We start from the raw sequence: 17,269 nt of genomic DNA, 5'->3' as shown, positions 1-17,269 counted from the left end.
ATGCGGGATCCTAGGATCAGTGAGCGAAACCAGCCAGTCCCGCTTACATGTAAACTAGATGTTTAAAATTCATTGCTTGGTAATAGCCGGGGGTGCCCTACAGGGGAAGGAAAGTGATGCAGAAAATAGGATAGTAACAAGATGGTGAAAGTGGTAAATACCCATTAGGCAAAGTTTCAAGGCTGGGCAGAAATGTCTCCTAACATCTCAGGCTAGATACCTTCAGTCCCTCCTGCAACACCAGTGCTATTCCACCTCCCAGTCCAAAGACTGCCACGTGTGTGGGTTGGCGATGGTATTGTAGAGCAACATTCAGTAGTCCTGATTTACACAGCGTCAGTGAGAGCAGAGTCAGACTCACTGTTGTTAGCTTGATGCTGGCCCTTTAACTCGGGGCAATCTCCAGCTCAAGTTGTTAAGTCACAATTCTGGAGGGATATGGAGGGAGAGACTCAAGGTGGACTCTTTGGGCCCTGACCACCCTCAGCCTCCCCTCTGTGGGTTTTGGGTAGCAACTCCAGCTGAAGGGGGTGGAGAACATTAAAAGGTTCCTCCTGAAACTGCTGCTGTCACAGAGCCCTTCAGTGGGAGACAGGCCAGAAGTGAAGCTCTCCCTCATTGGGGGGCAGGGGGGAGAAGCGATGCCAATCCAGGCTTCTTCTCTGGGCCTTGTGACCAGTGGCTAGGAGTGGGCAGGACTATGTCTAATAGCAGATCAAAATACTGGCCAAGCACAGGGAGAGGAAGCAGAAAGGAGGCGTGCAGAAGGCCAGAAACAGCAACAAAGACCCCCAGCTTGGGAGGGTAGATTCATTGAACTCCTTCCTTTCCCCTTCCCCCTCTGTGTTGTTTCAGCTGGTCCTCTCCCTCCAAAGATTCAGAGGAGATTGTACCACAGTGACCCACCCCTTCAGGAGAGCAGGGGAAGCAGACTCTTCTAGCTTGTCACACCCTGCCTGACCACAGCCCTAGTGCTCCATTTAGAGGGTGAGAAGGAAATGGGGATGGTGGGTGAACAGTGAGGGATTAGGGAGGCTACAGCCAAATCTCGCCGCTGAGATCTGGGCTAGACAGCAGCATGAACGACATGTGCTTCTGTTCTGTGTCTGCAGGCTGCACTAAAGCGGATGCTGGCTCGGGCCTCTTTGCCCTCTGCACTCTGGATGGTAAGTCCCACTGCTGCCCTTGGATCAAGGGAAGAGAAAGGAAGGGATTGCCAGGGTGTAGCTGAGGCCTGTTACCACTCCGGAGCAGAAGCATGGGGGTAGTTCTAAGGACACACCGGAGGCTCAGTGCTACTGGATTTGGGATGGGATGCAATCAGGCCTCTGAAGTACCCTTAGAGCAGTGATACTCCGACTGAGTCTCAGGAGCTGCAAGTGGCTCATGTGTCTCCTGTATGATTTAATTATTAACCAATCAGGATGCTTTAATGATGTTATTAACCAATTAAGTTATCAACTTGTGCTAAGTTATTAACTTATTTGCTGTGAGATTAATATAAACTAAATATTTCCCCCGTCATACTGTTCAAATATGATAAGTCCTATAGTAAGTGATAAAATGAATTCACACTACTGTGGCTGGTTTGGGTAATGTTGATCACTAATTTGGCTCCTGAACCACTGAGGTCTGAGTAGCACTGCTTTCAAGACATGCAGGAGGATTTGGCAGTCGAGGTTGTTGCACTGACATTGTTCCTTGTCCTCATCTCAGATACATGCTTCCGTGTTAGTATGTTATGGGGAGAGGAGAGGGCAAGAGGTCCCCTATCCCTCCCTGCACAGGCCTTTGCTCTTGTGCCCGCAGGAGCCGAGAGAAGAGACCTCACCAGAGAGCCAAGCCCTGATTCAGCCAGGTGTGTGAGCACGAGGCTGACTCTAAGCACGTGAGCAGTCCCATTGAAGCTAGGCATGTGCTCCAGTTTCTTGCTGAATCAAGGCCTTGCTCCAGGGGTTGTTCTCGACAGGGAAACGGAAATGTTTTTTCTCAATGAATTATTCCTAGCAGTCGTCTGCACTTCGCTAGTGGGCACCTTGCATCCATGGATTTCAAAGCACTTTATAAAGATTAATTGCTGAAGCCACCCAAAGCTGCTGAGGGAGGGAAGTATTAAATCCACTTCACAAATAGGCAAACTGTGGTCTGGAGAGGGCAGGTGACTTGCCTAAAATCAAACAGCAGGTACTTAGTAGAGGTGGGACTAAGAACCCAGATATCCCCTGACTCCCAATCCACTGCTCTAACACTCCCAGTGTGAGACTCCAATCATTAACAGAATTTAATGGTCAGGGTCACCAGTGTTGTTAGATGTTTGGCTGCATGCGTGTGTTTTCCTTGTGTGCTGTCCCAGCCCTGCCTAGACAGCTGGCATGGTAGACCTCGAGCGAACCGCCCAATGACCACAATATCCGTTAAGGTACGAAGGCGCCCAGCCAAGTTTATTGTCGACGAAGCCAGTAATCGCACCTGGCAGACTCTACAAGGATATTAAGACATGTATGCCCGTGGCAGTGGACGCAGCTCAGTCAGTGGCGGGACTTTCCACTGCCCCCTAGGCTGGCCAAAGACACTCCCTCTGAGACGCCATTTTATACATCCGTATAAACAAGTTACATATTGGCCCTTTAACATGGTTAGTTGATACCCTCTGACGTAGCCGGTTACCAAGGAAGCACCTTATGCATTTCTATTTATTACACTGTTATCCTGACCTTCTGTTTAGGAGGGGTCAGTGTGTTCCTGTTATTTTTGGAGAATGTTTTTGTACCATCCTTAATATTGGGATGTTCTGGTACCACTTTTTTGGAATGTGTTTGCGTAAGTACTCTGTGCTTAGCACTTTTTAGGAACGATTTTTGCAATATCAGCCCTGTTCTTGCCAGATTTTGTGAACTTGCAAGCAGGCAGCGCCTGACATTTGCTCACAGCCTGACTTTTGCTAACTTTGCTTTATATCAGCAAAGTTTGCCCACTACTTTAGCTCAGGCCTCATACCAGGCCTCTAATACAAGGGCTTATATTTTAGGCTCTTTTTCTACTACATTGGCATACTCCAAGTCCATTTGCACACTAAGCTGAAATGCCATACAAATAATGCCATGTCTGAAAGCCTCTGGAAAAGAGCAGGGAGGCATGTTCCTTACACCCTTTGAGGTGGTTGGGATGCTGCCAACAGCAGCAAGGTAAATGAAGTCTTGGCAGAGGCAATGGTGTGTAGTGGATTGAGCATGGGCCTGGGAGCTAGGTTTTCCTGGTCATGTCCCCTGTGATAAAGAAGAGACAGGATTCAGGTGTGATAAATAGAAAGGGGAGGGGATTCTGTATTGAAGCTTTTGGATACAGACAGAATCCTTTGATTCTCACTGGCTCTTTAGCTCCCAGACTGGTGAACTGCCTAAAGTCACCATGCAGGGTCTCCCTAAATCCTGGCCTAGTTCAGCAGTCATGGAAGAGACATGCTGACTATGCTATGGTCCTGAGTTCTAATCCTGACTTTGCTACTGACTTGTGTGGCCGTGGGCAACTCCCTTAACCTCCATCAGACTCAGTGTCCCTCTCTGTAAAATGGGGCTAGTGATACTTACTGACTCCACAGGGTGTTGTCAGGATTAATTAGTATTTATTCCGTGCTGTGTCTCACAGACACACCTCCTCTGCGAGTCGCAATCTCCTAGCAACATCCTTGTGCCAGCTACAACAATTGCTGACATGGGAGAGAAACGTTAGGAAAGTATCAAGTGTGTTTTAGCTTCTCTTAATGTAATTTGGCAGCTGGGAACATAAAGGAGAGGCAGCTCCACGTGATCAGCCAGCTCTCTGCAGACCCCAGCTACAGCTCCCCAGATCCCCAGCGATCCATGAGTCATGGCTGGGGAACCTCTGGCATAAGCAGTGTCTGATTTGAGATGTTAGGGCTCATTGTGTGTCTGTATCTTATTCTGAGAAAGCATTTCCGTCCATTTCCCGGCTGTCTCAGAGTTCAATCCAATTAGCAGAGCTGTTGCCATTTTTCCTCTGAATCTCCAGCTATTGCTGACAAGCTAATGGGTCATCATCATTTCCGGAGATGAGAGACAGCACTGTGTGTGTCAACCATAGCCTGCACTACAGGGCTGCCTCTCCCTGGGAGTTCGCAGATGGAAGCCTCTGGATGGGGCCCAGCGCATTCCTGGGGGACACCACGGTCCCCAGTGATATTCTCACAGGGTCAGGCTCTTCTGCATGTCATAGGGATAGGGGATGTTGGCACCTCACCTTGCTTTGCTCTGAAGTCTGCACGGCTATAAACAGTAAGCCTGGAGTTCCTGAGGTGGCCTGGGCATGTTCAAACATCCTCCTCCCCAGGGCCCGAGCATGTTTGACTCAAATACTGAAAAGTACCCCTAGCAGCACAGCTGTGGGGGAGGGATTTACGCCCTCCCCCCCATCCCCCACAGATCCAGGCTGCTGACTCCTTTGTGGTAAGATGTTGTCTAAGCGTCTCCTTCTTCCCTTCAGGAACGTTGAAGCTCATGGAGGGGGCGGATAAGCTGCTGTGGTCCGTGCAGGTTGATCACCAGCTCTTTGCTCTGGAAAAACTGGATGTTACTGTGAGTATCAATGTGAACAGAGCAAAGACCAGCACTGGGAGAGGGCGACTAGGGGTGGAGACACTGAAATGCGTCTTTGCCACCTCCCGCACGGAAGAGAGAGCAGGGCATCCTGGGATTGTCCCATGTTCTCATAGAAAGCCCAAGAAAATAGAGCCTGTACCACAAACCCCACCGGCACTGTAGTCACTCAGCTAAGGAGCTGGGCTCTGACAGTATTACACTGTATAGTCTTTCCTCTTCCTTCCTTGCTGCCTGTCTTGTTCTCTGAGTTGAATGATTTTGCTCCCTGTTGTTAGGCGGAATAAGGAATGAGATGAAGAATAATATTATAATGCCAGTGTATCAATCAGTGGTGCAGTCTGCCGTGGATATTGTGTGCAATACTTTTCATCCCACCTCCAGAAGGAGGTGCAGAACTAGAGGGGGTTCAGAGAAAGGTGATGAGAGCAATCGAAGACCTGAGAAAACTCTCCTACAAATTTAAAAGATTGGGATTGTTACCTTGGCAGATAAGAGAGGAGATGCTGAAAGTATATAAAATAATGAATAGCCTAGAGAAGGTAGATCTGTTGTGTCTGTCTCATAACACACACACGGGGACAGTCAATTAAATTAAAATGTGGGAAATTCCAAACTGAGAAAAGGAAACACTTTTTTCACACCATGAGTAATTAGACTGTGGAACTCACCGGCACATGAAGTTGTTCAAGCCAAGAACTTAACAGAATTCCAAAAGCAATTGGACATTTATGTGGCTCTCAAGAGCATCCAGAGTTATAATTAATGTTGCCACACATTTGGAAGGAATATTAAACCTTGTGCCTCAGGGCTTAAAGTGTTAGACACCAGAATGAGACCTATATGGGGCAGGTTACCTCCAGCGTTCTTGCACCTTCCTCTGCAGCACCTGGCTCTGGCTATGGTCAGAGTCAGCACACTGGGCTAGATGGATCTTGGGTCTCATCCAGTATGGTAATTCCTATGTTCCTGTTCTCCGGAAACCCTCAAAAGCCTGACTCTCTCATCCTCCAAAGAGGGATGGTCAAGCTGAGATGCTTGTAGGTGAATAAGGCAGCCGGGAAGTGTTTAGGGCTCTTGTGGGGGAAGGAGGAAGCAGTCACTAGTAGGGAGTCAGGATGCTTGTCAAGGATTGGGGTGGGAGAATGAGGGGTTGAGAGCACATGGGATGGGGAAGGAAGTGACTGGCCCCATCTATAGTTTGTATTGTAGGGTAGACTGAACCTAGAGAGGCCACTGGCACAGGGAGAGCCCAGATGCCTTTTCCCTGAGAACAGATTATCTGTATCCCTTATCAGGAGATTATCCAGCTGTGTGCTGGGATGCTGCATTGAGCACAGGTTATATCAGAGGGTAGGAATGGATGCTGCTTGCTGTGGGCTGCTGGGATTCCTGTGTATCTCTCTGGATGCCTGATGCCTGTGCTAATCAAAGCTCTTCCCACTCCCCCACCTGTCCGACTCTGGCAGGGCAATGGGCATGAAGAGGTGATTGCCTGCGCCTGGGATGGCCAGACGTACATCATCGACCACAATCGGACTGTGGCCAGATTCCAAGTGGACGAGAACGTCAGCGCGTTCTGTGCTGGTGAGTGGCCTGCCTGGCGCCTACATCTGAGACACGCAGGCCTGGCTGTGAACTGAGCTGCTGACTGCGCTCCATGAAATATGTCACTGCTGCGCCAAGAGAGGAGGAAGCCCCTTGATTCTGTATCCTGCCCTGCTGGGTGGGTGACTGTGTGGGAAGCCCAGCTGATATCTTCATATTGCTGCAGGGAAGAGGCCTGGTGAGAGGGAGGGATGCTAGGAGACCCAGCCCTGATGAAGCACAGGTTTCCTGCTGCCTTGTGCCACTTTTACCTCCTGCTGACCCCCCGTGGGTGCTGTGTCCCCTGCAGTCAGCTGGTGAGACCCTGTCCCATCAGGGTTTTTTCACTGGTTTTCTCTGTTCCGCCCTAAAGGCACATTTGTCCACAGCTGGATTGCTCAGGCACGCACTGCATAGACAGCCTCCTCCTGCCACCATGTGACTAAGGGTCCATCAGGGAAATGCTGCACACCAAAGTCCATGTCTCTCAGTAAAGTGCACCTCAGCTCACCAGTGTAGCCAGAGACTTTCTACCCCATCTTAGATCAGCAGCACAGTTGGGCACAGAGGGGAGAGTTAGGCTACTCTATTGTGTTTGCCTTACCCCACCCTGTGCCTTCTGATCTCCCATGGCCTCCCCCTTACTTGTTTTCCCAAGTTACCTCTTCATTTCCTCTGCTCTTCACTAACTGCTGGTGGCTCCCTCCCTGGCTTTCCCCAGGCCTCTATGCATGCAAAGGAGGCCACAACAGCCCCTGCCTGGTTTACGTCAGTTTCAACCAGAAGATCTACATCTACTGGGATGTGCAGCTGGAGAGAATGGAATCCACCAACCTGCTGAAGATACTAGAGACCAACCCAGAATACAGGGACCTTCTGCAGCAGCTGGGCGTGGGTGAGCATTGCACAGTCTGCAGATATGCAGTGAGAAGGGGGATGGGATAATGGGAGGATCTGTATGTGGTGGTGATAGCTGGGGCTCCTAGGTACCTTACTGGGGCTAAAACGCTTCTCACTGGTGGTAATACCGCTCTTTCTCTGCCTCACTCATAGATGGAGATGATGTCTCGGCTGTCAAAGATCTGATTCACAAGACCCTGTACTTCCCAGAAAAGCAGCCACAGAACAGCCCTTGCCAACATCGGGGCCCTGCTGGAGCAGACTCCTCCAGTCACCCCACCGTTGCCCAAGACTCGTGTACGTAATAGCACCTCTGCTCACAGTAGTGACCTTTCTTTAGATGTTGGCTGCAGTCAGGCATTCATGTTGCACCAAGTTCAGTGTGTATCTGGGATCAATGAGATCCTTCCCTCCTCGTCAGTCTAGGCTTCCAGCAAGCTAGCAGCCACAGACAAGGCACTGTGTTAGAATTAGCCTTCAGGTCAGGGGTGAGGTAAGGTGAGCGCTTGGGTGCTGGTTTTATCATTGAGGGATGGCGAGTTCATTGCCCCTTTAGTTGAAGCAATGAGGGTCCAGTTCCTTCTGTTCTCTGGGGTGCCACCATTAGTATTAAACTCTTAGCAGCCATGTTCTCTGCTGGTCAAAGAGTTGTGCTTGTGAAGGGGAAACAGAGAGCAGCAAACTTCAGTCTAGTCTTGGTACGTTATTTGTGCGGTACCAATGGAGCTGATCCCCTGAGTTCCTAGCAGCAGAGGAATGGGGGATTAGCTTGTGGTAGAGAGGGCTTTTTGGTTGTCAGGGGTTTTTATCACATGTCCACATGCATGAATCACTAGACAGGCCTGCAGCATTACCCCCGCTTCAGTTCTGACACTCCCCTTGATCCTAGGCCTCCTCTCACAGCAGCAGCTTTCTTCCGAGGTGTGATCTCACACACAGAGGTGATTTGTTTCCCATGGTACTAATAACAGGGAGGTGTGTGGCTGATGCCTGAAGAAAACTAGGCAGCTCCAGCAACAGCGCTGGCAAAAGGAACCCAAACTGCTCTTGGTAGGAATGCAATCAGGAGAAAGTTGAACCCTCATTCTGATCGCTCACATAAAGACTGTGGGCCAAGCTCATCCCTGGGATGACTTTATACAGAGCAGTCAAGAACTGGACAATAAATTGAATCCATTCTAAACGTTGTTCTGTGATGATGACCAGCCTTGCAGCCAGTAGTGCCACTGTGCCTCCCAGCCTTGCACATCTGCAGCAGCTGCAGTAGTGCTACTCTGCCTTCCACCACTGGACACCTGGAACAGCTAGAAAGAGCATCATTTTGCTTTCCAGCCCTGCTCATGTGTAATAGCTAGGAGGAGCAGGCACTCCACTTTCTGCCACTGCAAAGCTTGGGGGCATGCCACTCCAGGTCCAGCACTGCACAGAGGGGAAAGGTGGCACTGCACCTTCTGCAGGTCTGCTCTGCTCTCTCCAGCCCTTGAACATCTCTGACTGCTGTGCCTCCTTCAGTCCAGCGCCAATCTCAACTCATTAAGAGGAGACCAGCAGGCAAACCTGCTGCTCTGCATCCGTTATCATCTCTCATCCATGTGATGTTTTATTTAACACGCATAATGGATGGAGCTTTCCTCCCACGCCCCACCACAGACAGATTTGGATCTGACTCCGAGCAAATATAATTAATTCAATGATCGCCCCTTAGCAAATGATAACATGTAAGGATCCCACAAGCTGCTGGGCTCCTGCTGCGCCATGTTCTGAAAAACACCCTTGAGCACCTCAGCAGGGAGACTGAATTCCCCACTCCTTTCAGGAGAGTGGAAGTGCCTGCCTGCCAGGGGTAGAGACCTAGGGTTGGAACAGACAGATTTGGGTGGGGGTGCGGTGTGGAGCATCTGATTATTAGACAATAAACCTTGGCTCCTGTGAGTATTTTCTGTCCATAGATCTCAAAGTGTTTTAGAAAGGAAGGTTCTCCCCATTTCTCAGATATGGAAATTGAGGCACAGAGAGGTAAAGTACCCTGTCCCAGGCCACACCAAGGAGTCGGTGACAGAGCTGGGAACAGAAGTAAGTTTTCCTAATTCCCAAATCCTGTGCCTTCTCCACCAGACTCTGCTACATGGCTACAGAGAAAGAAGGTTTTCTCTCCCCCATGTAACCAGTACAGGGGACGGCATTATGGGCATAATTTTCAAAAGTGCTTAAGGCCCAGAAATCAGTGGGGGTTATGTCCCTGAATACCTTGTAAGGGTCTGGGCCTAAGTGACTTAAGAACTCAAGTCCCATTGATTTTTTAAAAATATTGCGGTCTGTGGAAAGGGAAGGTTTGGGGTTTTGAGGCACTCTCCTGCACAAACTGAAACCAGGGCTGTAGGACTTAGACCAGTTGATTCTTCCCAAGAGATGATTCTATGGGAAGCATCTAGTAAGGGGATGAAGCTGTGGGGATTGTTATCCAAGGGCTTGTCTTCACTAGAACATGTCCTAGAACACAATACTGAGCAGGACTTTGCAAGTGCTGTAAACAGGGACCGGCCATGCTTCACACCGTGCCAGCTGATGATGGTGTAGTGGTAATCACTCCTCAGGGCTGTGTGTTTAACTTTCTGTCAGTTTCTAATGGATACAAGTTCCAACAAGGTTATAAAACATGGCATAGTTTAGCACCCTCATGCTACCTCCAGGTTCTAAGCCAGTTATGGTCTCCAGCCCCAGCACAGTCGGGCCTTGCAGAAGACTCAATGATCTTTGTTTCAAACACAGCCAAAACACAGCACTCCCAGCCTGGCTTCTGAGGCTGGGCATTGAACAGTAGTACAATTCCATCTCTGTATAAGTGGTGGAGAAAGCTTCTGCCAGAGATGTTGGTCTGATCTAGGGTTGACAACTTTCTAATTACACAAATCCAAACACCCTTGCTCTGTCCCTTCGAAGCCCTGCCCCTACGAGCCTCCGCCCTGCTCACTCCATCCCCCCTCCCTCCGTTGCTCACTCTCTCCCATCCGCACTCACTTTCACTGGGCTGGGGCTGAGGGGTTCGGAGTGTGGGAGCGGGGTCTGGGCTGAGTCTGGGGTAGGGGGTTGGAATGCAGGAGGGGGTGCAGGGTGCAGGCTCTGGGAGGGAGTTTGGGTGCAGGAGGGGGCTCTGGGCTGGGGTAGGGGGTTGGGGTGCAGGAGGGGGTGCAAGGTGCAGGCTCCAGCCAGGAGGCGCTTATCTCTGGCAGCTCCTGGTCGGCGGAGCTAAGGCAGGCTCTGTGCCTGCCCTGGCCCTGCGCCACTCTCAGAAGCGGCTGGCATGTCCCTGCAGCCCCGGGGGAGAGGAAACTACCTGTCATCCCCTCCCCCTCCCCCCCCGGGGCCGCAGGGACGTGCCAGCCACTTTTGGGAGCAGCGCAGAGCCAGGGAAGGCAGGGAGTCTGCTTTAGCCCCACTGCGCCACTGGACTTTCAGCACCTAAAATCTCCCAGTTTGGCTTCAGTAGCCTCCAGAAGATAGGGCGTGATTCCGGGAGAGTCCCGTCAAAACCGGAAGGGTTGGCAACCCTAGTCTGATCCCAGGGAACAGGCATCAGGAAATTTGGGGCACCAAATTTCCCGGGCCCCTACACAGCTGCGTGCTGCTCCAGCGGCCAGCCCAATCCCCGGGCCAGCTGAGCTGGCCAGGAAAGCTACCCCCACTCCCACCCCGCACCCACTCCACCCCTTCCTCATAGCCCCCACCCCTGCTCTGCCCCCACCCTGCCTCTTCCCACCCCTGCCCCACTCCACCCCTTCCCCTGAGCTATGTCCCGGGGGACTGCAGCAGGGGTCAGGCGCGCCCTGCACTCACCGGGCGACAGGAAGTGGAGCAACCTGGCCCCAATCCGCTCTGCTGGCTCGTGCTGGGGGGCGGTTTTCCCCCAAGCCTTCTCCTGCCCCCCCCCACAGACCTTGGGTGCAGACCCCCCTTCCCATGGAGGCCTGGGGCCAGCCCCCCCACCTGCAGGGGAGCTGCGTAGGGCATCACAATGTCTAGGGATGCTCTGCTCTTGTGCACGTGGCTGTAACACTTCTTTTGTGTGGGTGCTTTCTCACACACACACACACACACACACACACCAACATAGAGCAGTCATGAAAAGACTGTTCTACACAGATATAGCCCTGTTTCTGCATGGCCGCAGCTTGGTGCCTCTTATCAAGCTCTGGTCCCTGCGTATCCCACTTTGGTTGGCAGGAGTTGCTAGCAGCAACATGTCCCAGCTCTGATTACATCTCATTCTCCCGATGGGGCCCCAGGCACCAAAGGGTTCCCACAGCCTGCTACCAGGAACACTCCATCTGCCAACACCAGGGTCAGGCTGGCAGAGCTTCCAACTACGGAGCCCAGGCTGTGGCAGGGCGGTCAGCGGGCTCTTGTAAAGCATTCCCAGCGGCCTGACTGCAGAGCAGCTGTTTGCAGGGCCGGGTCAATAACAACAGAGAATGACTTGGTTCTGGCTGCCCACTTGAAGCAGAAATCTTTATTAACAACACAGGAGACAAGGGAGCACAAATGACTGCATTGATACCATGGATGCAGCATGTTCATACAAAACAAGACCCTGCCACGCAGGTCAAACTGTTGCCAAGGAAGAGCGCCAAGTGTAGCTGCTGTGGGACAGGAAACTGTGTAAGGCAGAGAGGGGCTCATGCAGAGATATGCCACTTTGATGGGGACCTGCTTCCAACCAGACTGGGCAACATGTACCCAAATGAAATCTGAACAAGGGCTAGTGCGAGCCACTCAGCATGACGCTCTGACCTGTAACCCCTCTCCCACTGATGAGCTTGGTAGAGAGGTCACATGGGTACAAGCACTTGAGGACCTGCTGCTGAGGACTGCGTTGTCCAAAAGACAGGGAGGGCCTCATTTACAAACACAGCGCTCTAAAGCTGGTGGTTTACTTCTTAAGCAAAAAAAGTTTTCACCCCAAAATGGCCCCAATCTAAAATTTTCATGCAAAATTGTCTATTTCACAGTTTATCTGTTTTCCATTTCTTTTGATGTTTTTATGTTTTTTTTCCCCTTTTACCCTCTCTCCTTGTCTTTTCGGTCATTTTCAAAAATCAATTCCCCCCCCCCCAAAAATGGGGGAGAAGGAAAAACTTAAAAATTGATGAACAAAAATATCAGAATTTTTTGGGGGGTGAAATTGTTTTTCCATTTTTTCAACCAACTCTAGATTGTTCCTAGCACTCGAAGCCAGTGGACGCTTCTGTTTACTCCCTTCTTTCCCCTGCTCCTATTACGTGCACAGTAGGATGGGCGAGGATAAGAACACCTTGCACAAAACAGGAGCATTGTCTCCTGCTGAGAGGACCAGAGCAGTCTTTATATTGCCTTTGTGCCAAGTGACACCTTCCTCCTCTCTTCATGCCCCACCCAGCAATCGATGGTGGCAGCCCCATATGAATCTAACTGCCATAACTTCCAGTAAAGTGTGGCTCTACAATGAAAAGTGACTGACCATGGCCCCTTTTTCCCAGGGTACGTTCGAGTCATGTTTGCTGCTCATAGCGCTTTTTGGCCCCTGTTCGCCCTGCAGAGCCAGCACAGCTGAGAGAGGGAGCTGGATTCTATTCCTGCCTTGCTAAGTTATGATCAGTTACAGCTGTGCAAATCCACTGATGGCACTAGGGCAGAATCTTTATCACAGGTGATGACAGAGGAGAAAGAACGAGCCAAGCTTGACTCAGATCCCAGGGCAGTTTGCAGGGCTGGCACTTAGGCCCAGATCCCTGAAGGAATATAGGCTCCTAACTTACACTGAAACCAACAGAAGTTAGGATCTGGACCTTACCGACCACAGTTCAGGGTGCTCAGTTTACAAACAAAAAGATTTTTTTTTCCTGAGAGATGATCAACATGGATGCCCATGATGCTGCTTTTAACAGTGTTCAGAGTCCAATTGCCCTTTAATACTTCTAGATGCTTCCCAGCTGAACACCATCGAGGCTGCAAGTCTGTGCATACAGCTGAGAGTTCCCTAGCTCCTTGAGCAACAGGGAGTTAAACAGCACCCCCTGTGGTACACATGTGCATAACCAAACGTCTGGCATTTAGAGATGCTGTAGCTCAGTGGTCTCCAAACTTTTTTGATCGCGCACCCTATCAGTAAAAAAGTTTTGAGCATGCACCCCCTGCTGCGTCGGCTCTACCATTTTTGCAAAAGCAAAAAAAAAAAAAAAGCCGCTCGGACTCCCGCCCAAACTGACAAAGCAAATTTTTAAAAAATGCGCTCCTGCCGCGCACCCCCAAGGATCCTCTTGCGCACCCCTGAATGATGGCTGGGATCATAGAGTTTAAGGCTGGAAGGGACCACTAGATCATCTAGTCAATAGGTGGACCGTGGGCCAAGTCCAGACTGCCAGGTGCTTTTGAACAGACCCCAAAATCTTTTTATTATTATTTATTATTATTTTCTCTGGAGTCTGGACCTTGACTATGCCTTGACCAAGAAATTTGGACCTAGACAAAAAATAATTGCTGAGTCTAGTCTGACCTGCTCACAGGCCACCAGCACCACCCAGCACCCGCACACTAAACCCATCAACTGAAATGAGACCAAAATATTACAGCCCACAGGAGACTAGACTATAATGTGCCACAGGCAGAGAAAAGAAGGGACCAAGTGCACCAGTGCCCAAGCCTCCTGCAATGGCAGGGAAATGAGTAAGTGAGATATACCCAGATAATCTTGGCAAGCAACCTGCACCCACATGCTGCAGAGGAAGGCAAATCCCCCTGTTCCCCCCAAGCTACCTGCCAATCTGACCTGGGGGGATCGGTTAGATCCTGAGCATGTGAGCAAGACCCAGCCAGCCCAGCCCCTGAGAGAGAGAATGCTCGGTGCCATCTCAGAGCCCCTGGTCCACCCTGCCCAGTGTCCCATCTCCAGCCATGGCCATCCCTGATGTTTCAGAGGAAAGAGATAAAAAACCTCCCAGAATACACTGGGGGGGAGGGGAAGATCCCTTCCTGACCCCTTTAAGTGGTTGGCTGAAGCCCTGAAGCCCGAGCTTTAGGAACACAGGACATAAATCAGAAGTGAGCCCCAGGGCTGCTTAGCTGTGCCCCCCCCCCATCACAAGCACCCCCACCATACAATCACACTCATAAATTCATCCAGCTCTCTCTTGAAACTAATGCATTTGTTTTCCCCCACAACTCCAATTGGGAGGCTGTTCCAGAACCTCACCCCTCTGATGGGTAGAAACCTCATTTCCAGCCAGAATTTGTTCATGGCCAGTTTATATCCATTTGTTCTTGTGCTAGCATTGTCCTTTAGCTTAAATAGCTCTTCACTCTCCCTGGTAGTTACCCCCTTAATGTATTTATAGTTCATAGTAAAATCCTGCTTCAAATATTAATTCTTGATCTGTTTTCCTGTCCAGTGACAGAGGCCTTTAGTCTTTGGTGCCTTTCAGGAAAACAGGGATGACTAAGCACTGGCAATGGCTCTAGGAGAAAAAACATTTGTAAATGTACTTGAGCCTTTTCCAGAGTTAAACTAGTATTAAGCCATCATCAGCATTGCCAACCCTAAGGGGTCAAACATGGGTCAGGCCCCTGAAAATTATGGGATTGGCTTAAAAATCATGAGAGTTTACAATTAATCTATTTGGGCTTCTTTGTCACCTGGTTTTTGAGACTTTAGTTTTTGAGTTACTGCACCATGAAACTGACTTTTTTAAAAAAAATCAAGCTGAGGTTCTCATGTCATCAAATGACTCCAGGAACTGGGGCTTTAAGAAGAACACCCACCGAGCAAAACGTATGATGAAATGGTGAAAGTTGGCAACGCTGCCTCATTTGATGCTGTCATGGCAGGGTGGAGCCCAGCAGGGGAGAAGGGCAGAGGTTCCATTTCTGATGCAAAGGAAAGGAGGCATTGAGAGCTCGGGTCACACCATGATTCAGTTCCCAATGAAGGGGGGGAGCCAAGGAAGTGGCAGAAGGGATCCCAAGCCATTGCATTCAGGCCTGCAGCTCTCACTGCTTGTATTGCTGCTGCCCTTTATGAGTTGGGGCTGGGTCAGGGTTTGGCAATCCAGACAGTGCTGGGGGGAAATGCTGCAGTAGTTATCTACAAAAGGGTCCACAATGTTCAGGGAGAAGGTAAATGCCAGAGGGCAGAGTACTGAGTAACCTGGAGGAAGTACCAGACATTCGATTGATACAGTAGGGAGGAGAGTGGAAGAGCACATCTGCTGCCATGGAGCTGATTACAAATTGGGGATTAGAATCCCCCACGCACTGATGTAGGAATCAAGCAGAAACACCCTCAACACAATTGACACGGAGATTGCATGCAAGCACGTGAACATGTATGATTCCTAAGGGAGGAGGAGAGGAGAGAGCAGAAAGGCAAAGGCACAAAATCAGGGAATACTAGCAAAGGAAACAAGAAACCATCATTATAATATTTATGTGGGAAGCAAGAGGACGACAGAAAAGGGCAGGTCTGCTACTTACCGATGGGGGCGGGGAGAACAAACAAACAAAGGCAGCAGCTGACATGGTTCATTATGGAGAGGAAGAGATTACAGAATAGCCAAATAACCTAAATGTATTCACAGCCATAGGGCCTGGTGAAATTCACCCCACCAAGCAATCGGAATTTGCAGAAGTATCTGAACCTTTGATGACTGTATTTGAAATCTGAAGAAATGTGAAGCCTGTGGAAGGGTAGAGAAGGAGCAAAGGATGCTCTGAAGGAGAGCAAAGGAGGGGATTCCAAGGCCTTACAGATGAGTAAATTTAACTGCAATACTTGGCATATTGCTCCAACAGCTAATAGAGCAGCCAACTACTGAGCACCTACACAAAAATAAGTGATAAATAATAGGCAAAGTAAATTTGTCAAAGAAAAATGATGCCAATTTACTATCGGAACCAATCCTTCTCCCATTAAAATCAGTGCAAATCTTCCCATTGACTTCAGTCTGAGCTAGAGAGGGCTCTTAGGTTTTGTTTGTTTGTTTGATGAAATAAATTTAATGGATAAAGGAAATGCAGTGGACATAATAGCTATTGCTTTCAACAGGTTATTTGATACATTTTCACAAGCCATCCTTTGAGTGAAACTCAAGAATTATGGACTAGATGAGTTGCTACAGGATGGGATATAAAAATGAATAACATTTAACAAATTGTATTCATTCAAGAGTCAATGTCAAATTTGAAGGAGGTTCCAATCCCAGTCAATATTGTCATTAAAGATTCAGATGCACAAACAATACAGATCCAGGAGGGACTGCAGAGGGATAGGATCATAATACAGGACAATCATGACACATATGAGACGAGGCCTCTAAATCATTGGTATTATTCAGGAAAGATATGTAGAGTGCTTCACATAGGAAGGAATCATCAGATGCACAATTGCAAAACAATGAACGAGGCAGCCGTGCTACAGAAAAAGAGCTGCAGGATATAATGGGTGATGAACTGAATAAGAGTCAACGGTCCAACACTGCTATTAAGAGGGGCATGTGCCATTCTGAGTCGCATTGACAGGAGTATTATATATAAAATTAGCAGGGTAATTATTCCACTCTTCTTAGCACTGGTTAAGCCTCGGAGTCCTGCATCCAGTTTAGGGCAATCCTTTTACCCCAAAAAAAGACAAATAAACCGGAGAGCTCAAATGAGCACAGGAGAAATAATAAAATTTTTGACAAGTGAGACCCACAAAGAGACCCAATTAGGTCCAGGAAGAAGATGGCAGAGAGGGGACGTCGGAACCATCTACAAGTGGATGAAGGGATGTTATGAAGAGGGCTGGCATCAGTTATTCTCATTAGTCGCTGAGGAGAAAAGCTGTAACTGGGCACAAATTGTAGAATAGAAAATTTTAGTCAAAGATTAGAAACAAAAATTAACCAATACACCCATTTGGGAATGGCGCAAGCTGCCCAGAATGGTGGCGGTGTGTCTGTCCCTTGAGACTACATACTCATCTATCAGCGATGCTTTTAGGGTAATGAAATCAGGCCTGCCTGTATGAAGAAGAAATGACTAAGTGACCCACCAGAGGTCCTGTCCATCCCAGATGAGTTCGTAACTCTGTGACCTGAGCCGATACTGGGAATGAGTCGGGTTCTTTGCTTTCATGCAAGAGACGTAGTCAATGGGGTGTG

At 49.4% G+C, this 17,269-nt stretch overlaps 1 protein-coding gene across 1 annotated transcript; it reads left to right on the top strand.

The window, feature by feature from the left end:
• On the top strand, positions 1-8,447 carry ITFG2 (integrin alpha FG-GAP repeat containing 2). The gene is made up of 8 exons (XM_026652318.2): positions 1-19; positions 967-987; positions 1,113-1,166; positions 4,501-4,592; positions 6,083-6,200; positions 6,922-7,095; positions 7,254-7,397; positions 7,990-8,447. Exons 1-8 carry the CDS (start codon positions 1-3, stop codon positions 8,025-8,027), a joined length of 660 nt encoding a protein of 219 aa, XP_026508103.2. The 3' UTR covers positions 8,028-8,447.
• The last annotated feature ends 8,822 nt before the right edge of the window (positions 8,448-17,269 follow it).

This window comes from Terrapene carolina, unplaced genomic scaffold (genome assembly GCF_002925995.2).
Source record: "Terrapene carolina triunguis isolate 2854851 unplaced genomic scaffold, T_m_triunguis-2.0 Scaffold112, whole genome shotgun sequence".
Classification (NCBI taxonomy): Eukaryota; Metazoa; Chordata; order Testudines; family Emydidae; genus Terrapene; species Terrapene triunguis.
The sequence above is the reverse complement of the archived record's forward strand: the minus strand, read 5'-3'. Positions and strand labels throughout refer to the sequence as shown.

Coding starts and splice junctions, on each gene's coding strand:
- ITFG2 (XM_026652318.2), top strand. Junction 1,167..4,500: donor TGCCCTCTGCACTCTGGATG/GTAAGTCCCACT, acceptor TCTTCCCTTCAG/GAACGTTGAAGCTCATGGAG. Junction 6,201..6,921: donor CGTCAGCGCGTTCTGTGCTG/GTGAGTGGCCTG, acceptor GGCTTTCCCCAG/GCCTCTATGCATGCAAAGGA.